This window comes from Carcharodon carcharias, chromosome 25 (assembly GCF_017639515.1).
Source record: "Carcharodon carcharias isolate sCarCar2 chromosome 25, sCarCar2.pri, whole genome shotgun sequence".
Classification (NCBI taxonomy): Eukaryota; Metazoa; Chordata; class Chondrichthyes; order Lamniformes; family Lamnidae; genus Carcharodon; species Carcharodon carcharias.
The window spans coordinates 26,757,099-26,780,346 of NC_054491.1; the positions used below are offsets into that span (position 1 = coordinate 26,757,099).

At 41.5% G+C, this 23,248-nt stretch overlaps 1 protein-coding gene across 1 annotated transcript in view; it reads right to left on the reverse strand.

Annotated features, from left to right (window-relative positions):
* Positions 1-21,698, reverse strand: part of tecta (tectorin alpha) — a 112,203-nt gene extending 90,505 nt beyond the window's left edge. Inside the window, exons 1-4 of the mRNA XM_041174284.1 lie at positions 21,630-21,698; positions 4,650-4,836; positions 4,422-4,561; positions 3,852-4,139 (exon numbers count right to left, since the gene is read on the reverse strand). Of these exons, the coding sequence (XP_041030218.1) occupies positions 3,852-4,139; positions 4,422-4,561; positions 4,650-4,836; positions 21,630-21,698 (684 nt within the window). The remainder of the gene's footprint in view (positions 1-3,851; positions 4,140-4,421; positions 4,562-4,649; positions 4,837-21,629) is intronic.
* Between the last annotated feature and the right edge of the window lie 1,550 nt (positions 21,699-23,248).

Genomic DNA, 23,248 nt, shown 5'->3' on the forward strand with positions numbered 1-23,248 from the left:
ATATACAATAGGAAAGATCTAAAGAAATCATTCAAACCTTCAACAAAAATGTGTTCCACTAAAAGCAAAATCCCAACTAGAAAGAAGTCTTACCAGGCAAGTTAAGGATAGCATTAGATCAAAAGAAAAGGCTTATAATGTAGTGAAGAATAGCAATGAGCTTGAGCATTGGGAGGTGCTTTGGAAACCAGCAAAAGACCACCAGAAAGTTGATACATGGGGAAAAAATGGAATATGAGTGTAGACTAAGCAAGAATATAAAAGCAGATTGTGAGAGTTTTTATAAGGTATAAAAGCGGGACAGAAGCTAAAGCAAATGTCACTCCCTTAGAGGCAGAGAGAGGGCAAATTATCATGGGGAATGAGGAAAGATCAGAGAAGCTGAACAAATATTTTGTGTCTGTTTTATAGTACAAATCACATATAAAATATAAAGGCAATCAAGGGACTAATAAGGAAATGAGAAACATAACATACCAGCAGAGAAAATGCATTAGAGAAGCGTAAAGGACTAAAGCCCAACAAATCCCCAAGGCCTGATGGCCTACACCCTCGGGTTCTAAATGAGATAGTTGCAGAGATAATGGATGCACTGGCTATGATTTCCCAAAATTCCCAGGGTTCTAGAACAGTCCCAGGGAATTGGAAGTTAGCAAAGTAACACCACTATTCAAGAAAGGAGGGAGAGAGAAAATGGGGAATCCTAGGTCAGTTAGACTGATATCAGTCACTGGAATTTTTAGATTCATTCATGGGATTTGAGCATTGCTAATAATGCCACCCACAGCGCTGTTAGGGAGGGAGCTCCAGGATTTTGACTCAGTGACCGTGATGAAACTGAGATATAGTTCCAAGTCTGTTATTAATGACCTAGACTTTGATGTACAGGGTGCTATTTCAATATTTTCAGATGATACAAATCTTGGAAGCATTGTGAACTATGAGGAGGTTAGTGCAGAACCTCAAAAGGATGTAGAAAGGTTAGTGGACTGGGTGGACAGGTGGCAGATAAAATTTAATGCAGAGAAGTGTGAAGATATTCATTTTGGTCGGAAGAATATGGAGAGACAACATAAAATAAAGGGTACAATTCTAAAGGGTGCAGGTGCAGAGAGACCTGGGTGTATATGTGTATAAATCATTGGAGTTGACAGGATGACTGATGAGAGAATGATTAAAATATAGCATACAGCCTCCTAGGCTATATTAATAGGGGTATAGAGTACAAGAGCAAAGATGTTATGTTAATCATGTATGTAATACTGGTTTGTCCTCAATTGGAGTATTGCATCCAGGAATAGGAAAGATGTGAAGGCACTAGAGAGAGTGCAAAATAAGATTCACAAGAATGGTCCCGGGAATGAGAAACTTCAGTTGTGTAGATACTGAGAAGTTGGGGCAGTTTTTCTTGGAGAAGAGAGGGCTGAGAGGAGATTTGATAGAGGTATTCAAAATCATGAGGAGCCTGGACAGAGTAGAGAAAATCTGTTCCCATTGGTGGAGGGGTCGAGAACAACAGGGCACAGATTTAAGGTAATTGGCAAAAGAAGCAATGGCGACATGAGGAAAGACTTTTTCACGCAGCAAGTGGTGAGGATCTGGAATGCAATACCCGAGAGTGTGGTGGAGGCAGGGTCAATTGAGGCATTCAAAAGGGAATTGAATTGTTTTCTAGAAAATAAGAATGTGCAGGGCTATGGGGAGAAAGCTGAGAAGTGGCACTAGGTAAATTGCTCCTACAGAGCGTCATCACAGGCACAGTGGGTCAAATGGCCTCCTTCTGTACTGTAACCATTCTGTAACTCTGTGAAATCAGGATGATGTGTGCCTTGAAGGGAAACATGCAGGTGGTGGTCTTCCCATGCATCTGTTGTGCTTGTCATTCTAGATGGTGAAGACCACAGGTTTAGAAGGTGGTGTCAAAGGAAACTTGGAGAGTTGCCGCAGTGCACCTTGCATTTGGTACACACTGTGCGTCAGTGGTGAGGAGAGTGAATGTTTAAAATGGTGGATGGGGCACCAATCAAGTGGTTGCTTTGTCCTGGATGGTGTTGAGCTTCTTAAGTGTTGTGGAAGCTGCACTCATCCAGGCAAGTGGGGAGTATTCCATCACACTCCTGACTTGTGCTTTGTAGATGGTGGACAGGCTTTGGGGAGTCAGGAGGTGAGTTACTGTAGAATTCCTAAACTCCTGTAGCCACAGTACTTATGTGGCTGCTACAGTTAAGTTTCAGGTCAACGGCACCACCAAGATGTTGTTGGCTCAGCACCATTGAGGAGAAAGCAGCCCACTTGATTGGTAACCCGTCTACAAGGCACACTGTAGCAACCTGTAGCAAGGCACCTTCGAAACTCTATTATTAAATAAATAATGGATTTAGAAAATCATAGTATGATCAGACAGAGTCAAATAGTTTTATGGAAGTGAAATTGTGTTTGACAAATCTAATAAGAGTTTTTTGAGGTTGGAAATAGCAGGTAGCACAAAAAGGAGCCAGTCAGTGTTATATCCGTGGATTATCAAAAGGCATTTGATAAGGCGCCACACAAAAGTTTAAAATGCAACATAACGGGTCATGGAGCAGAGATAATATGATTGGTTAACAGACAGGAAGCAGAATGTGAACATTTTCAAGCTGTCAGGCAGTGAATAGTGGAGTGCTGCAAGGATCAGTGCTGGGACCTCAGCTATTAACAATCTATATTCACAACTTAGACAAAGAGACCAAGTAATATATCAAAGTTTGCTGACAATATCAAGGTAGGTGGAAATGTAATGCTGTAGGGAGGACACAAAGAGGCTGGAAAGAAATAGAGACAGGTTTATACAGTGGGCAACAAGATGGCAAATGGAGTGTCATGTGGAGAAGTGTGAGCTATTCACTTCGGTCATAAGAATAGAAAACAGAATGTTTTCAAAGGAAACTTGGAGAGTTTAAAAAGGTGTGAAAGTTTTAAATGCTGATCTTAAGAGGAATTTGGGTGTATTTGTACAAGGAACACAGAAAGTTAGCAGGTGCAGCAAGCAATTAGGAAACCAAATGGTATTGACCTTTATTACAAGGGGATTGGAGTACAGCAATAAGGAAGTCTTGCTGCAGTTGTACAGAGCTTTGGTGAGAACACACCTCAGTATCATGCGCTGTTTTGGTCTCCATAGCTAAGGAAGGATATATTTACATTGAAGCAAAGATTCACTAAATTGGTCCCTGGGATGAGAGGACTGATCTGTGAGGAGAGGCTGAGTAATTTGGGTCTAAGCTCTGTGTAGTTTCACAGAATGATTCTGAAGGGGTTTAACAGGGAAGACACTGAAAGATTGTTTCTGCTGCCTGGGGAATCTAGAGTGGGGGTGGGGGGGGGGGGGGGGCGGATAGTGTCAGGATAAGGAATCCATCATTTAGGACTGAGATGATGAGAAGTTTCTTCACTCAATGGTTGTGAATCTTTGAAATTCTCTAGCCCAGAGGACTGTAGATATCCAATGGTTGAATATATTTAAAGCTGGGATAGTTAGATTTTGTTCTGCCAGGAATGAAGGGATATGGGGGACGGGCGCTGAAGTGGAAGTAGAGCAGAAGGTCAGCCATGATTGTACTGAATGGTGGAGCAGGCTCGATCGGCCCCATGGTCGAGCCCTGCTCCTAATCTTATGTTTCTATGGGCTCCATTTCTATGAGAGCGCGATGCAGTGACACTGTCGGGAACTGCTGACTGAATTGCAAATTCTCCATCCAAAGCGTTCGTCTCGCCGCCCAAATAATGACCTCTCCACCAAAGGGTTACGCCCCTGTGTAAAAAGGTGTTAACCTCTCCAGCCGCGGTTTCACAGCTCTGCAAATTGAGATTACCGGTGTGGTGGAGCTGCCTCCATAGAAAGTGACTTTATACCAAGTGGCGATGAACACCCAGGTCGCTGAGAAGGAAGTCTGGTCCTTGAAGCTCTTCCTGATATCTTTGGTGGCTCTCTGCAGGATGCTGGGCTCAGTGCTCTGTCTGTAATACACATTTCCCTTGATTCCATTATGAACATCAGCCCAAAAGGGAGCAATGAACGAGCGCCCATCCGAGAGCGGGAAAGCTTCGGGAGTGAACTGGCTGACTTGTACATTGAAGGATATCACACCATTGTTATTCACCTGTTAGATAGGATACAGAATTCATTAAACATCAAATACCCGAGAACTGTAGAATATAATTCTCAGTGCTACAAGTATCCAAGTGTAACCGACCTACACGGGGTTAAGATTTGTTCTGGTTAACGGAACTCATTTTCAAATTTAAACCGAATGAAGTTATTGACACGATTCTAAGATGTAGTTTGCGAAAAACTCCACAAGTTTTCAAAAAGAATGTGAAAGAGACGCATCCCTTTATATCCCGTGGCGTTGCGCATTTCATAGCACAGCCCGACTACTCACGTGCAGAGACCTCTGACCCATTGCAAAAAATGGGAACGTAATTGATAGAGGAATTTCCGGAGATCCGCCGTCATCCACCTTCGGAGTTTCGCTGTCCATGTTCCTGGTTCCGAACTGATAGAGTAACTCTAAACACAACACTGCAAAACAGATAGAGTTTAATGGAAAAGGAGAACCTTAATGCTGAAAAGACTCTGTAACTTTCCCTAAATCACTGACCTCCATTACAGGCCACTGTCAGGAAGCTGTAAACCCTCAGAGCCAGAGAGCTGCGAATCATGATCCTACAAGAAAAAAAGACAAGATATATGGATATATGGCTTTCTTTATCAAAGTAAGATTTCCCTTTCATCCTAGTTTTCCCAATGAGCCGGGTGATCTCTTCCATTTCCGCCTTGCGTTTAGAACAGTCAAACTGCAACATTTTTCAATTCAGAAATTACTCATGAACTCTCCGTAATGCTAACCGATATTTTCTGGCTCTTTATGAGATGTACCAGACAGAAGCAAAATAGTTAAGCAGATGAGAAAGATCTATGCTGTGACATTGATGAAACTTTCAGAATTAGGGATGGTGAGAAATTCTAATCCCGAATATCCCGAACTCCAACTGAATCCAATAAATGTTCGCAAAACCCCTCCACCCCTGTCTGTAGATACTCAACCCTGCAAGGGTTTCACGGAGTAGATGCAAACGATTTTGGAGAGGCAAACGGTCATAAAACAAAAGCCAAATACTGCGGATGCTGGAAATTGGAATAAAATCAGAAAATGCTGGAAAAGCTCAGCAAGTCTGGCAGCATCTGTGGAGAGAGAAACCGAGTTAACGTTTCAGATCAATGACCTTTCATCGGACCTTCAGTTCTCTTCTATTTCTCGATCTACAGGAGCTACCAGATTTGCTGAGTATTTCCCGCATTTTCTGTTTTTTATATAATCCGACGTGACAGTTGAGGGTAGATTTAATTAATATCACCAGGGAAAGAGAGAGAAAATAAACAATGAGACGAGTGACCAGACAGAGGAGTAAAAGGAACACGGAACGTACAAAAGGTGAAAGAAAAATATCAGAAAAAAGGTGGTTTAATGTGATTTAAACTTATTAGACAAAAGGTGGTAAATGCACAAAATGTTGTCAACATATTCGGTGAGGTAAAGGCATGAGATTGTGTGGGTATAATAGAGATTAGCCAAGAGGGGGTTAGGCTAAAGAAGGTCTAGAGTTGAACATTCTTGAGGACCAGATGTTGAGGAGGAATAGAGTGAAGAGGAATAGAGTAATGATGCAAAAATCGATTCCCTTTGATTAGAGTTAGGAAATGAAAGGGGATGTGTTTCTTTATTGGGGTATGTTTCTCTGTTGGGATGATATTATAGACTGCTGAACAGTTGAACATAGAGAAAATTTCAGGAAAAACTCATCCATAATAATGAATGACTCCAATTATCCAAAGTTGGGGTAAAGGAAAGCAAGCAGCAAGGAAAAATAGTATTTCTGCAATGTGTTCAAACTGTTTTCCAGATTTGTATGTTTTAGTCCGATGAGGAGAGAGGTAGTGTTGGATATTGTACTGGGAAATCAAGTGTGCCAAATGATGAATCAGGGAATATCTAGGAAAGAGTAATCATAACAGATTTAATCTAAAAACTGAAAAGGAGGCAGAGCAAAGTTAATGGAAAATGCCATTTTCAAAAAGAATAAAAGGGAATAAATGCAGTAAAACAATACTTAAACAGTGGGATTATTCAAATGGGAAATAATTTGACTGCAGATCAAATATATTTTCACAGAAAGCAAAAGGTCATGCAGTAAGAGATAGAATTGGTAAAGATAAATAGAGAATTTCAAATGAGGCTTGAAAAGGACACAAACAAATCCAGAGCCTGCTAATACAAAAGAAATCAGGCAGAATCTACAAAATATAAAATGGGAAACAACCTTGTGACTAGGAAGGGAGTATGAAGAAAGATTGACATGCAATATGGAAATGGTGAATTATTTCTAAACAGTTAAAAGTGAAGGAATTGGAAGTTTCATTGCTGGTGAAGTAAAGTTGGAGAGACAAATTAGTCACTTTGCTTTTGTTTCACTGACAAGTGGTAAAGTTCAAGATGAGCAGGTGGAAGAGTTCGATAAGGAAATAATGGTGAAAAGATTTGTGGAACTCAAAGGGGAAATAGCATCATGTCCTGAATATTATCATAACTCATAGAATACTGTGGAAAGCCCGAGATGGAATAGCAGAAGCTCTGAACATAATTTCTCAAATATCCTTGGATGTGGAAATTTTGCTATAGGACTGGAGAGTTGAAAACATAGAAAGTTCTTTCCTAAAAGGAAGAAAAGAATGAAAAGGAGCATTAGGCCAATCAGCCTAATGTCATTAGTGAGTCAAATTGAAGGTTTATGAGGCAGAGGGGGAGGTAGTGGTGGTATTGTTACTAGCCTAATATTCCAGAGACCCAGGGAAATGCTCTGGGGACCTGTTTTCGAATCCCACCACAGTAGGTGGTGAAGTTTAAATTCAATAAAAATCTGGAAATAAAAGTCTGATGATGACCACAAAATCATTGCTGATTGTCATAAGAACCCACCTGGTTCACTAATGTCCTTTTGGGAAGGAAATCTGTTGTTCTTAACTGGTCTGGCCTATATGTGACTCCAGACCCACAGCAATGTTGTTGACTCTTAAAGGCAATTAGGGATGGGCAATAAATGCTGGCCTAGCCAGTGATGCCCACATCTCATGAATGAATTTTTTTTAAAAAATGACGTAACCAGAGTACATCAATTTAAAATGGTCATCAAAAGAGAGGGACTTTATACTATGTTTTTAACTAGTGTTACAAGGAAAATGAATGGCTTATCAGAAACAATTTGGAGGCAGAATCCCTAAATCATTTTAAAATGCTTGCGAATAAATATTTGAGAGAGAAAAGAAGAATAGGTTTTGGGGAAAGGCTAATAGAACAGGTTTAAACAGCTTCTGATGAAAGGTTAACTCTGTTTCTTTCTCCACAGATGCTGAGTTTTTCCCAGAACTTTTACTTTTGTTTCAGATCTCCAGTATCTGCTGTATTTTGCTTTTGTTTTAGAAGTAAACTTGTGCACTAGTTCCCATTGTTTATAAGGTTCATTCAGCCCGCTACCACTCCCAGAGATTATTCAGCTTCATTTAGGGTTCACACATGTTACTCACATTCACCACCTTAAATACCATCATAATTTGTGGAGACTACAGCCTGGCTTTTTAGGTCAAGTGATTAATGTACTATTAGTGCACAAAGACTACTCCATTTTGTTCCAAAGAGAGCAATGCACAACTCACTTCAATCCAAACGGATTAACCATAGAAACCATAGAAAAGAAACAGCACAAAAAGAGGCCATTCAGTCCATCATGTCTGCATTGTGTAGGGAACATATCTTATTTCTGTTGGACTGTGGATTTAAAATTGCAATGACCACAGTTTGAAAGACCTGTCCACTGGAAAAGGATGAGAGATATGTACAATGTTGCAGTCCTGGAACAGAGTGTGCCATGAAAGACTGGATGGTGCCCGAAAGGAGTCCTCAGCCAAGGACTTGACTGACAACAGCATTTTAGTTGGCTCCTGACCAGATGACCAGGTTTTGTGTGAGAGCAGAACAGAATAGCTCCTAGCCTGAAAGGAACAAGATCTAAAACCTCTTTCTCCTGTGTGTGGAAGACTCCAGTAATTCCATAATAATAGATAGCTGCTTTTTTCCCCTCCTCATATCTCTACAACCTGCTCTCTCTGAAAGCCCCTGTCAAGAGGAAAAGGGGAAAATCACTGTTAGTGGCATTGAAAGGTAAGTGCTTAACCAGTGAACTAAATACTGAAAGACCTGGAAGACCTCCTCATGACATCAACAAGAACTGAAAGGAATTTGGAAGACATCGATCAAAATCAACACATCGAATCCTGTTCTCCAGAATTGGTGTTATTGAACTGTTTTATCCCACCCTTAAAATCCATGTTTTTGTGTGCCTTATGTGTCTTGTGTATGTGTGTAAAGGGTTTTAAGAAGGGGATAGGGTTTAAGTATAGTGTTAGAAATTAGCTGTTCATATTTCTTTCTCTTGCCACTGCTTAACAACAGTTCATTCAATAAACAGTTTTTTTACTTATTAAGTTTACAAACCTGGTGCTTGTATTCTGTTAACCTAAATTAAACAGTTAGGTAGAATTGGGGCAATCTGGTGGCTTGATCGAACTTTTCAGATTTGTCGTGGCTCAGGGAACAGTGGAGCTGATATTACAGCGCAATATCTCCAGTGAATCATGACAAAGTTTGGGGGCTCAACCAAGATATTTTGGAACAAAAGACAATGACAATTTGGGTGTAGATTTAGTAAGTAATAAAAACTAAAAGGAAACATCAGGTTTGTACTGTCAAAACTAAGATGGCACTTGAAACTGCTAAAGCTTTCCTGCAAGCAGAAGAGATGTCCCTGATGATTTTACAAGGGATCCCAAAAGCCAGGTTAATTGAATTGGCAAATAAATTAAGAGTAGTATTGCCTGCCAAAGCTAGGATGGCAGAGATAATCAAAGAGCTGGCACAGCATTTGAAATTGGAAGGAATACCCGAGAGACTGAGTTCTCCAAGAGGTGGTTCATTGCAATGGGCTCAAATTCAGTTGCAAATAAAAAAAATTGGAACTAGAGGCAGAAGAAAAAGAAAAGGAAAGAGCAAGGGCATTCCAAAGGGAACAGGCAGAAAGGGCAGAGAAAGCAAAAGAAAAGGAAAGAGAGAGAGCATTTCAAAGGGAGTTAGAAATGATGAGGTTAGAAATGGAGAAACATAAACTTGAACAGGAAAGAACAGAAAGAGAAAAAAAGAAAGACAGAATTCCAGCTTAAAATGCTGACAATTAAAAAGGAGACGCCAGTAGGTGAGGCAGGATTTATTTCCAGATCAGAACTCAATGGGGAGATTTTAAATTTGTACAAGCTCTTCCAAGGTTTGAGGAAAGGGATATTGAACCATTCCTTATTCATTTGTGAAGATAGCTTAACAAATGAACTGGCCAAAGGAAAATTGGATATTGCCCATGCAGAGCAAATTGACAGGTAGAGCACAGGAAATTTATGCTTCACTGTTCGAGGCGATTTCCAGGGATTATGATGTGGTGAAAAAGGGCATTTTGAGTGCACATGAGTTGGTCCCTGAAGGGACCGGGGGAGGTGATGGCATAGTGGTACTGTAATCCAGATACTCAGGGTAATGCTCTAGGGACCTGGGTTTGAATCCTGCCATGGCAGATGGTGGAATTTGAATTTAATTAAATCTGGAATTAAAAGTCTAATGATGACCATGAAACCATTTTCGATTGTTACAAAAACCCATCTGGTTCATTAATGCCCTTTAGGGAAGGAAATCTGCTGTCCTCACCTGATCTGGCCTACATGTGACTCCAAGCCCACAGCAATGTGGCTGACTCTTAAATGCCCTCTGAACAAAGGCAGTTAGGATGGGCAATAAATGCTGGCCTAGCCAGCAACACACACATCCCACGAATGAATAAAAAAATGTACAGACAAAAGTTTCAAAATTAAAGGAAACAGCCTGGACAGACTTACGTTGAATTTGAAAGGATGAAGCAAAGTAGTTTTGACAGGTGGATAACTACTTATGGAGTTCTCAGAGAGACCATTCTCTTGGAAGAATTTAAAAACTCCCTACTTTCTGTAATAAGAACCCATGTTGAAGACCAAAGGGTTGCAACTGCTGGACAGGCAGTAGTAATGGTTGACGATTATGAGCTAATCCATAAACCTAAACCTTTTTTCCATCACCCCAGTAAGTTTGAAAAGGATAGAGAGTGGGAGAGTAAAAGGAAGGCAAGTAGCCAGAGTAATGAATGGATAGTTGAGAATCCCTTGAGATCTCCTCCCCAGATCAGGAAGGAAGGTACTGAGGGTGGAGGTGAAACTTTAAGGCCTAAGTGTTTTCATTGTAATAAAGTGGGACACATTAGTTCAGAATGCTGGAAGTTGCGAGGGAAGCCCATGGGACTTATTGGAGTTTGTAAGAGTGAATCCGAAAAGGGAACTCAAAAAGAAAATGACACGGATCAAATTGTAGCTTTAACTACAAATTAAGAGTCTGGAGGTAAACACTGCTGTGAATGCAGGTGAAATGAATAAGGCAAATGAGAGATATAAAGGTTTTTGTCTAAAGAAAAGGTAACCCCTTTTTCACCAAATGATTCAGCTAAACCCGTATCTATATTAAGGGACACAGGAGGTACTCAAACTCTTTTGCTGTAGAAGGACCTAGTTTTCCCTTCAGAGAGTTCAATGAAAGCTAAAGTGTTGATAAACGGGATAAGTGGAGAGTATATCTCGGTTCCGCTGCACAAAGTACAATTAGAGTGCTGTTTGTTGTCTGGATCGGTGGTTGTAGGAGTGGTTAAGAAATTGACTCTGCTATCTAAAGAGACGGAGCAGTTACAAGAACAAGTTCCTGGTATTTTTCCATCATGTGTGGTGACCAGAGCAATGGCTAAACAAAGTCCATCACTGTGGATGGAGTTGATTTGCTCCTGGGGAATGATTTGGCAGGAGTGAAGGTTATTGCTTCGGCCATAATTACGGAAAGTCCGAGAGAGGCTAAAGAGACGGAGCAGTTACAAGAACAAGTTCCTGGTATTTTTCCATCATGTGTGGTGACCAGAGCCATGGCTAAACAAAATACATCACCAGAGGTCAAAGGAATATCATGAGCAAATGTTAGTGTAGCTGAAACTTTCTTCAAGGGTGAGGATAATTCAAAGGAAGTGTTTGGCAGGTCTTCATTAATTGAGGCTCAGAAAGCAGATCCAGAGTTAAACAAGTTAGCAGAGTCAGCTCACACTGAAGCTGAGGCAGGAGGAGTTCCGGAATGCTATTACATTAAAAATAGAGTTCTGATGAGGAAGTGGAGACATCCTCGTAGACCTGCGGCTGAGGAATGGATGGTTGTTCATCAGATAGAGGTAATGCTCAAATATCATAAGGAGATATTGTGAGTAGCACATGAAATTCCTATGGTAGGACATGTAGGAATACAGAAAACCCAAGCATTGATAAACAGGTATTTTACCTGACCAAGAATTCATAAGGACGTAGTGCAATTTGTAAAACATATCATACATGTCAGGTAGTAGGTAAACCTCAACATGTAATAAAACCAATGCCTTTAATACCCATTCCAGTTTTTGAAGAACCATTCAGTCAGGTATTAGTAGATTATGTAGGACCATTACCCAAAACAAAAGCAGGACATCAGTATTTCCTTACAATCATGGATATAACAACCTGATTTCCAGAAGTTATTCCTTTAAGGACAATTATAGCTAAGGTGGTAGTGGAAAGGTTAACTCAGTTTTTCACTCGTTATCGCCCATCAATTGAAACACAATCTGACCAAGGTTCTAAATTTATGTCTAAAATTTCCCAGGGCATAATCAGCAATTTGGGTATCAAACAACTAAAGTCTACTGCCTATCACCCATAGACACAGGGAGCTTTACAGCAATACCATCAGACTCTCAAAACCATGACTAAGACCTATTGCTATGAATAGCCAAAGGATTGGGACAAAGGATTAGCTTTCTGACTATTTGCTACCAGGGATTCTCCAAATGAATCAACTGGATTTAGTCTATTTGAACTGATCTATGGTCATGAAATAAAAGATTCATTAAAAGTGATTAAGGAAAAGGTCCAAAAGCAGAAAGATGAATCCTCCATGTTGGATTACATGTCCATGTTTCTAGAAAGACTCACAGGAGCATGTAAAACAGCATGAGAAACACGAGGTTTTTGGGACTGTGTGGGTTTTATAGGAAGTGTATGTCTAACTTCAGCACAATAGCTGTACCTCTCACCAATTTGTTAAGAAAACGGGCAAAAATGGTATGATCAGCAGAATGCCAAGCAGCCTTTGAAAAGCTGAAGACAATCTTAATAAATGAACCAGTGTTGGCCGCCCCTGACTTTACCAAACCTTTTAAAATGGCCATCGATGCTAGTGACTTGGGGGTAGGTACAGTCCTATTACAAGATGATAAATTAGAGATAGAGAAGCTGGTGGGGTACTTTTCCAAGAAACTAAATCAATATCAGAGGAGGTACTCTATAGTAGAAAAATAAATTCTAGAATTGTTGTTGCTTCTTCAACACTTTGAAGTTTATGTCCTACATGATAACAAAGAAACACTAATTTACACTGACCATAATCCGCTGGCGTTCATTGAAAAGTTTAAAACTCGAAATGTGAGACAGTTTGGATGGAGTCTATTATTTCAACCATTCAATGTAAAGATTGTTCACATTCCCGGTAAAGATAATGTGATCACAGATGCATTGTCCTGCGTGTAAAGTACAAAATAAGTTAAAGGGGCAAGAAATGCTGAAGGTTGTATAAGGGAGAGGAAGGATGAATGAAAGTAAGTCTCGCATTTTGTTGCCCATGTGTCACATAGCTTGTGATGAAATGTATTTTTGAAAAGACGGTTCATCTCTTTTAAGGGTGGAGGCATGTAAGGAACATATCCTTTTTTTCTGTTGGACTGTTATAAAGAACATATATTTTTATTTTCAGTTGGACTATGGATTTAAAATTACAATGGCTGCAGTTTGAAAAACCTGTCCACTGGAAAAGGATGACAGATATAAACAATGTTTCCGTCCTGGAACAGAGTGCGCCATGAAAGACAGGATGGTGCTGGAAAGGAGTCTTTGACCAAGGGGGCTGCCTGACAACAGCATTTTAATTGGCTCCTGACCAGGTGACCAGGTTTTGTGTAAGAGCAGAGCAGAGCAGAATAGCTCCTAGCCTGAAAGGAACAAGATCTAAAACCTCTTTCTCCTGCATGTGGAAGATTCCAGTAATTCCATGATAATAACTAGCTGTTTTTTTTCTCCTCATATCTCTATAACCTGCTCTCTCTCTCTGAAAACCCCTGTTGAGAGGAAAAGGGGAAAATCACTGTTAGCGACATTGAAAGGCAAGTGCTCAACCAGTGAACTTAATACTGAAAGAGCTGGAAGACCACCTCATGTCATCAACAAGAACTGAAAGGAATTTGGGAATCATCAATCAAAATCAACCCATTGAATCCTGTACTCTGGATTTGGTGCTATTGAACTGCTTTATCCCATCCTTAAAATCCATGTTTTTGTGTGTCTTACGTGTCTTGTATGTGTGTGTATAGGAGATGTAAGAAGGGGTAGATTTTAAGTTATAGTATTAGAAATTAGTAGTTCATATTTCTTTCTTTTGCCACTGGTTAATGACAGTTCATTCAATAAACAGTTATTAACTTATTAAGTTTACAAACCTGGTGCCCGTATTCTGTTAACCTAAATTAAACAGTGAGGTAGAATTGGGGCAATTTGGTGGTTTGATCAAACTTTTTCATATTTGCCGCAGCTCGGGGAACAGTGAAGCTGATATTACAGTGCAATATCCCCAGTGGGTCGTGACCACTGGTTGAAAAAACTTGCCGCCCATTCTAACCCCACTTCCAGCACCTGGTCCATAGCCTTGCAGGTTACAGCACTTCAGGTGCAGATCCAGGTACCTTTTAAATGAGTTGAGGGTTCTGCTTCAACCGCCAATTAGGGCAATAAATTCCAAACACCTACCACTCTCTGGGTGAAAAAGGTTTTCTTTATATCCCCTCTAGTCCTTCTACTAATCACCTCAAATCTGTGCCCCCTGGTAATTGATACCTCAGCTAGGAAACAGGTCTTTCCTGTCTACACACTCTACGCCCCTCATAATTTTGTACATTTCAATTAGGTCCCCGCTTCAGCCTCCTCTATGCTAAGGGAAAAAAACCCAACCTATCCAATTTTTCTTCATTGCTGCAATTTTCAAGCCCTGGCAACATTCTTGTAAATCATCCCTCACTCTCTCCAGAGTAATTACGTACTTCTTGTAATGTGGTTACCAGGACTGTACACAAAATTCCACCTGTGGCCTAAGCAGAGTTTTATACAGTTCCAGCATTACATCCCTGCTTTTGCATTCAATACCTCATCCAACAAAGGAAAGCTATCTATATGCTTTCTTTACCACCTTATCCACCTCTCCTGCCACCCTCAGGGGCCTGTGGACATGGGCTCCGACGTCTCACTTCCTCTGCCCCTCTCAATATCCTCCCATTTATTTTTGCCTTCCCAAAATGCATTACTTCACACTTGTCCAGATTGAATTCCATAAATTAATTGACCATCTCAAATTAACCAGATGAATGGGATATGTTGAACTCAAGTGAGATGAGAAATAGGCTTTACCCTACATCTCACTCTGATTCAGCAAGGTGCTTTGGTCATTCAATTACAGTTCAGTGGAATACCAACTATCTCACTGTTGTCAATGGATTACAACAGCCATCTCATTGAAGTTCTAAGGCTTACAACAACAATCTAACTAATTCAACAGAATCCACCGACCATCTCACTCAGTTTCAATGGGATATACTAACCAATCTGCTTTGTCCTAGTGACATTATGTGAGCACCTCATTCCAGTTCACTGGGTCTGGGACATATGGGCTACTTCACAGTTTTCAGTTTTGAACCCCAGTGACCTAGAAACCCTTAGGTGGAGCTATTGAGAATGTTAATTGTTACTGTGAGCAGTTAATGCCCAAATGTAATTTGTTTGAAAATAATAGAAAATTCAATTATTCTGTTTATTAGAAATCTGCATAATCCAGGGGTGAAAGACTTCAATTGCAGGGATAGATTGGAGAAGCTGGGGCTGTTCTCTTTAGAAAAGAGCAGATTAAGAGGAAATTTGAAAGAAGTGTTCAAAATTACTGGTGGTCTAAACAGAGTAGATAGAGAGAAACTGTTCCCATTGGAGAAAGTGTCCAGAACAAGTGGATATTAATTTAAGCTAATTATAAAAAGAACCAATGGTGACATGAGGAAAAACTTCTTCACACAGCCAGGATTTGGAATACACTGTTTGGGAGGGTAATGGAGGCAGATTCAGTCGTGGCTTTCCAAAGAGAATTGGATCATTATCTGAAGAAAAATATTGTAGGACTACAAGGGAAAGGGCGGGAGCTGGCTGTATTTCTCTGACAGAGGTGCTGTACCCATTCTATAATTTTAATTCCCAAGGTCGCAGAACAGTTCAATCCAACATTGATTTAATCGGTATCATACTAAATCTCCAACTGAATCGGTGTCCCGGAAGAAAGACAACATTTCACCAACCCAGGGGGTCGCAAAGCGCTTTACACAAATGAATTTCCTGTAGTCACGGTTATAGTGTAGGAAATGATTTGAAGAAAGGGAGAAGTGGGAAAGCAAAACCTACCTGTGCGTAAAGTCTCAGCACATGTCCTCCAGTCCCGGGTTCCTCGCTACAGGGTTAGGAACTGAAAGAGGCAGAGTTTAAAATCGGGCGGTTTAGCTAATTATTCCAAGTTGCGAAATGAGCCGGAGAAGCCAGCAGACTAGGGAGGCTCAACATGAAAAGGTTCTTTTCTTTTTGATTACGAGTCGACAACACGGTCTTGGTAGCTTTGAATTGAGGTTGTGTATAGGTTTTGGTTGTAATTTGAGCTCTCAGGCGTTGCTTAAAGAGAAAGTGTTTTGATGAAAATGTCAACGATTAGGAGTAAATCAGAAATGAAAAGCCCAAAGTCAAGAATAAGCCTTTTCATGTCCCTCTCAGACAAAAGCTTCCACTTTTTCTCAGCCATGGCTCTAATTTCAGAATTTACATTTCCCGCTGTCAGAAACGAGTCGCAGGAATTCCATCCTGATTAAAGAATTGGTGATAATGGCGAATCGAGTCTCCGGCGGAGGGAAGATTCACAACAGAACCGTTTTCTCCTTTTCAAACCGAGAATGATGCGAGATACAATTTCCAAAAGGAGGGAACAGTATCATTGTCCATCAAGACAGGTGGAGCACTACACACTCAAACACCTTTCTCTTCCCAGCTCCTTTTCTAAATAAACATCCCCAACCACCTCAGCCGAGCATCTAGGGTTTGTGAATCTGCGGGGAGACGTCCAGTCCAGATTGGCACAGTTTGCTTCAAAGCCAATCTTCCCCAAGATAGGGAGGCAAAATGATCACCTTTTCCCAGGGGGATCATAGCTTTACTCAGAATAGTTCCCTAAATTCGCTCCGGTAATCTCCAACTCCTCCTCCACAATCGAAATTTTTATTCAATGTCTACACTGAGATCGCTATTCCTGCTAGCTCTAATTGTACAGTGTAAAGTGCCGGGATAATAACTAATGCCGTTAAGCATACTGTCGTTTCAGTTGATGTAGATACTGTTTCTGATAACTCTGAAGATGCCCGAAATGGTACTTCATTTACCTATGTTTAGCTGGACATTTTTCTGCTATTATTCGTTATAACCAAGGGACGATTGCTAATTCCAGCCCTACATGAAATCCGGCTCTTTCTGCCAATTCAAATCTCACTGCTAAAGAGTTATTTCTGCCAACTTTAATGTTTAAAAATTCTTTCATGGGATGTGGGCATCACTGGCTGGGCCAGCATTTATTGTCCATCCCTAGTTGCCCTTGAGAAGATGGTGGTGAGCTGCCTTCTTGAACCGCTGCTGTCCATGTGGTGTAGGTACACCCACAGTGCTGTTAGGGAGGGAGTTCCAGGATTTTGACCCAGCAACAGTGAAGGAACAGCGATACATTCCCAAGTCAGGATGGTGAGTGACTTCGAGGGGAACTTCCAGGTGGTGGTGTTCCCACGTGTCTACGGCCTTTGTCCTTCTAGATGGTAGAGGTTGCAGATTTGGAAGGTGCTGTCTAAGGAGCCTTGGTGAGTTCCTGCTTGTAGATGGTACACACTACTGCTACTGTGCGTTGGTGGTGGAGGGAGTGAATGTTTGTGGATGGGGTGCCAATCAAGCAATTGCTTCGTCCTGGACAGTGTTCAGCTTCTTGAGTGTTGATGGAGCTGCACTCATCCAGGCAAGAGTCAAGTGTGGAGTATTCCATCACACTCCTGACTTGTGCCTTGTAGATGGTAGACAGGCTTTGGGGAGTCAGGAGGTGAGTTACTCATCACATGGTTCCTAGCGTCTGACCTGCTCTTGTAGCCATAGTATTTATATGGCTAGTCCAGTTCAGTTTCTGGTCAGTGGTAACCTCCAGGGTGTTGATAGTGGGGGATTCAGCGATGGTAATGCCATTGAACATCAAGGGGCGATGGTTGGATTCTCTCTTGTTGGAGATGGTCATTGCCTGGCACTTGTGTGGTGCGAATGTTACTTGCCACTTGTCAGTCCAAGCCTGGATATTGTCCAGGTCTTGCTGCATTTGGACATGGACTGCTTCAGTATCTGAGGAGTTTTGAGTGGTGCTGAACATTTTGCAATCATCAGCAAACATCCCCACTTCTGACCTTATGATGGAAGGAAGGTCATTGATGGAGATGGTTGGGCTGAGGACAGAAATTGTTGGTGAAGCTGCTATCTGACAACTCTACCTCCATTAGTGAAATTGCTCTTCTGTTAACTTAATTCTGTTGTCAAAGCTTCTATTACTATTGATTCTGCTGGTAAATCTGATATATGCAAATTCTAATACCAACATAAGAGATAAGAGCAGGAGGCCATTCGGCCCTTCGAGTTCCCTCCATCATTCAATAAGATCATGACTGATTTTCTGCCTCAATTTCACTTTTCTGTTCGCTCCCCATATCTCCTAATTCTCCGAGACTCCAAAATGCTGCGACTGGGGTTATTTGATGGCATTGTTGTTGTTCCTGTTAACTCCAGTTATGCTGCGAGACTGCTTTATTGCTTTAATGTAAACCTTCTAGTAAAAAATACCATTATCTCTATCCTATCCTTGCCGGTAAATTATTTTTTCCGCTAAATGCGTCCCGTGGGCGAGGCTACTTGTGTCAACTTCAAATCCGTCTGTAATAAAACCGCTGTTGTCACACAATCCAATCCTCATTACTGGGTAGCAGAAAATTGATTTATTTTAGTGACTTCTTTTTGAACTAACTCTGATCCTATTGCTCAGCTAAGTTCTTTCTGCTATTTTCAGTCCTTACAGTGACACGTTTCTGTTAATTAATTGTTAGAGGTAATTTTGCTAAATTCAATTCCTTCATAATGTCGATGTTTCTGTAAGTGCTAAAGGTGCTCATCTCTGTTTCTATTCAGTAACAATATTCCACTATTGCTGCTAAAATTGTTATTTTGACAACCTTTAACCCTAATTGTACCGCTGCTCCTGTTACTGACTTTTATCTTGTTTGGGAGTCTGCTTTTATGCAGCCGGGAATGCTCATTTCTCTGTTAAATTTAATCCGGTTGATAACGATACCGTTTCTGTTAACTATAACTGCGATATAACGACTAACATTCCTGTCTATTTGAAGCCTGTTTGTCAGGGTGCCGTCTCCATTGACGCTTACTTACCCAGTTCCGGAGCCAAATTTTCCCGGTAGCTCAAACGTTTCTTAGGTGAACTCCAATCTTCCCGAGGAAGATACTTTTTTGCTAAAAACCCATTTTATTTTGTTGCTATTTTTGCTAATCTAATGTTCCTGGTAAAACTAATCCGATTGAAACGCAAATTGTTGTTAGAGTTTTGTTTTTAAAATTCCAATCCTATTGGTGTTCTTATTTCTGGGAACTCTTCCTAATGCTAAATTTACTTTTTCTGAAAGTCTTAATTCCGTTTTGCTAGGGTAATGTAAGGTGTGCGATGTGCTGGTTGCCCACGTGACAGTCTCCTTGCGTCAAATGTGCGCCAGGATTTCGCAGTTTTTACTTCCGAAGCTATGATTGTCGGAGATTCTTCAATGTGGTGAATGAAAGGATGAATAAAACTACATATATTTATGGAGCTTAGGCTTTTGTACATCTGTGAATTTCATGTTGGGTTTGAATGAATTTATTTATAAGACTATTGCAATTTTTTTTGCATTTTCTAACTTTTTGTTTGCCTTGTTCACATTGTAATATTCTAAAACTCTAATGCAGGACTACTTGTGTGCCAACCAGCTGAAATGGCATGATAGACAGAGCTAAGTGATCCTACAACCAACAATCAGATTAAAGCTCTGCAGTCCTGCCACATTCAGTGGTGAATGGTGGTGGACAATTTAACAACTCACTGGAGGAGGTGGCTCCACAAAAATCTCCATCCTCTATGATGGAGGAGCCCAGCACATCAGTGCAAAAGATAAGGCTGAAGCATTTGCAACAATCTTCAGCCAGAAGTGCCAAGTGGATGATCCATCTTGGCCTCCTCTGGAGATCCCCATCATCACAGATGCCAGTCTTCAGCCAATTCAATTCACTCCACATGATATCAAGAAACAGCTGAAGGCACTGGATACTGCAAAGGCTATGGGTCCTGACAACATTCCGGCAATAGTACTGCAGACTTGTGCTCCAGGACTTGCCAAGACCCGAGCCAAGCTGTTGCAGTATAGTTACAACATTGGCCTCAACCGATAATGGGGAAATTTTCCCAGGTATGTCCTATCCACAAAAAGCAGGACAAATGCAACCTGGCCTATTCGCGCCCCATTAGTCTACTCTCCATCATCAGTAGGGTAACGGAAATGTTTATTAACAGTGCTATCACGCAACACTTGCTCAGCAATAACCTGCTCACTGATGCCCAGTTTGGGATCCGTCAGGGCCACTCAGCTTCTGACCTCCTTACAGCTTTGGTTCACACAGGAACAAAAGAGCTGAACTTCCGAGGTGAGGTGAGAGTGACTGCCCTTGACATCAAGGTCACATTTGACAGAGTGTGGCATCAGGGAGCCCTAACAAAGCTGGAGTCAATGGGAATTGGGGAAAACTCTCCACTGGTTGGAGTCATACCTAGCACAAAGGAAGATGGTTGTGGTTGTTGGAAGTCAATCATCTCAGTTCCAGGACATCTGCAGGAGTCCATCAGGTTAGTGTCCTTGGCCCAACCATTTCAGCTGCTTCATCAATGACCTATCTTCCATCATAAGATCAGAAGTGGGGATGTTTGCTAATGATTGCACAATGTTCGGCACCATTCACAACTCCTCAGATACTGAAGCAGTCCATGTCCAAATGCAGCAAGGCCTGGACAATATGCAGGCTTGGACTGACAAGTGGCAAGAAACATTTGCACCACACAAGTGTCAGGCAATGACCTTCTCCAAGAGAGAATCCAACCATCACCCCTTGAATTTCAATGGCATTACCATCGCTGAATCCCCCACTATCAACATCCTGGGGGTTACCATTGACCAGAAACTGAACTGGACTAGCCATAGAAATACTGTGGCATCAAGAGCAGGTCAGAGGCTAGGAACCATGTGATGAGTAACTCACCTCCTGACTCCCCAAAGCCTGTCCACCATCTACAAGGCACAAGTCAGGAGTGTGATGGAATACTCCCCACTTATCTGGATGAGTGCAGCTCCAACAACACTCAAGAAGTTTGACACCATCCAGGACAAAGCAGTCCGCTTGATTGGCACCACATCTACAAACATTCACTCCCTCCACCACCATCGCACAGTAGCAGCAGTGTACACCATCTACAAGGTGCACTGCAGGAATTCAACAAGGTTCCTTTGACAGCATCTTCCAAACCCCATGACCACTATCTTCTAGAAGGACAAGGGCAGCAGATAGATGGGAACACCACCACCTGGAAGTTCCCCTCCAAGTCAGTTACCATCCTGACTTGGAAATATATCACCGTTCCTTCACTATTGCTGGGTCAAAATCCTGGAACCCCCTCCATAACAGCACTGTGGGTGTACCTACACCACATGGACTGCAGCAGTTCAAGAAGGCAGCTCACCACCACCTTCATAAGGGCAACTAGGGATGGCCAATAAATACTGGCCCAGCCAGTGAAGTCCACATCCCATGAATGAATAAAAAAACCTCAAATCTTACATGGCCGAGTATTGGTCCAACACTAGCAACCCAGCAAGCCCGAGTTCAAATTCCACCACGGCAAATTGTGAAAATTAATGACATCTGATAATTTGTAGGCTAGTAATGAAGAGTGCAAGTCTGCCCAAAAAAATCAGACTCATTGACATTCTTCAAGGGTTGCTAGATTTGACCTAGATCTGACTTGAGTCCACATAGAGATAAGCTATTTTGCCCAACAGTTTTGTGCCAGTGTTTAAGCTCCACAACTTTCTCCCACTCCATTTCTTCTCACCATAGTGGCATAACCTTCTATTCCTTTCTCCTTCATACATTTATCCAGCTTCGCCTTAAATGCATCCATTATTCACCTGAACTACTCCCTGTGGTAATGAGTTCCACATTACCACTGTTTTGGTAAAGCATCTGTCCTGAATTCCTTCTGGATTTATTAGGGACTTTCTTATTCTTATAAGCCTGTAGCTTTTTTACTTCCCACTAGTATGAACCCTCTACTTGCCTGGTTGAGTGCAGCTCCTACAACACTGAAGAAGCCGGACACCATCCAGGAGAAAGCAGTTCCCTTGATTGGCACCACATCTACAAACGTTCACTCCCTCCACCATCGGTGCACAGTAGCAGCAGTGTGTACCATCTACAAGATGCATTGCAGAAATTCACCAAGGCATCTTAGACAGCACCGTCCAAACCCACAGCCACTACCATCTAAAAGGACAAGGGCAGCAGATAGGTGGGAACACCACCACCTGGAAGTTCCCCTCTAAGTCACTCATCATCCTGACTTGGAAATATATTGGCCGTTCCTTCAGTGTCACTGGGTCAAAATCCTGTAACTCCCTTCCTAACCGCACTGTGGGCGTACCTACACCACAGGGCTGCAGCGGTTCAAGGCAGCAGTTCACCGCCTTCTCAAAGGCAGCTGGGGGTGGGCAATAAATATTGGCCCAGGCGGTAAAGCCCACATTCCATGAAGGAATTTAAAACAAATCTCTACCTCTACTATGGTAAGCCACAATTGCTGAAGTTTTTTTTGTGTACCTTAAATTTTGACTAATTGACCATTTACAAGAATGTTTCTCTGCTTTGACTGGGGTTGTTGTTGGGGGGGCGGGCGGTAGGTGGGGGGGAGGTGGTGGAGGGGAAGAATATTAGTCAATACCTCATGAAAAGTTACAAGATTTTGATATTGCTTCTTACCCCAAAACATCCTTTTTGGAGCTATGTTTCAAGGTCATGGAGAGTTAGCTATTAGAACGGAGCTCACCAGTGTGGAGGTGCCTGTTATAGGAAACCAGAACTGGGTTTTGGTATGCAAGCCACTTGGCTGAAAAATCGTGAAGAAATCTTTGGAGGCTGCATCATATTCCCAGTCCTGCAGTGGCTATGAGGCCCAAAAAACCTTATTAACTGGCAATCTTTGAGAGGAAGCGAGGAGTGTGGTTATATAAAACTGGAGGGAGTATGATGTCTTTCTTTTAATAAATGTTATCTCCATTTTTAGCCAACTTGCACAAGGCACTGAGTTTTGCAGCTTATTCCTTCTGTCTCTCCTTGAAACATGGACAGAATTTGTAGTAGAATATAACCAGAGTGTAGTTCGCCATTCCCTCCCTTCCCCCCACCCTCGTAAAGATTCTCATTGTCTTGGAACCCATTCAAAGCAGAGATCCCAATGTGTGACGTTAATTGGCTTGTGTTTCTTACACAGGAACCAAAACCTCCAGCATCAAAAAGTGATTTAAGCAGAATTATTAGTGACATTCACATGTGTTCCAGTATTTGTTTGCTACATTTGCTAACCTATGGATTTACATAAATACAATACTTATAGCTTCATAGACAGCAGGTTCTGAAAGCTTAAGGCTTATTTTGGTTGATGGTTTGGAGGAATGC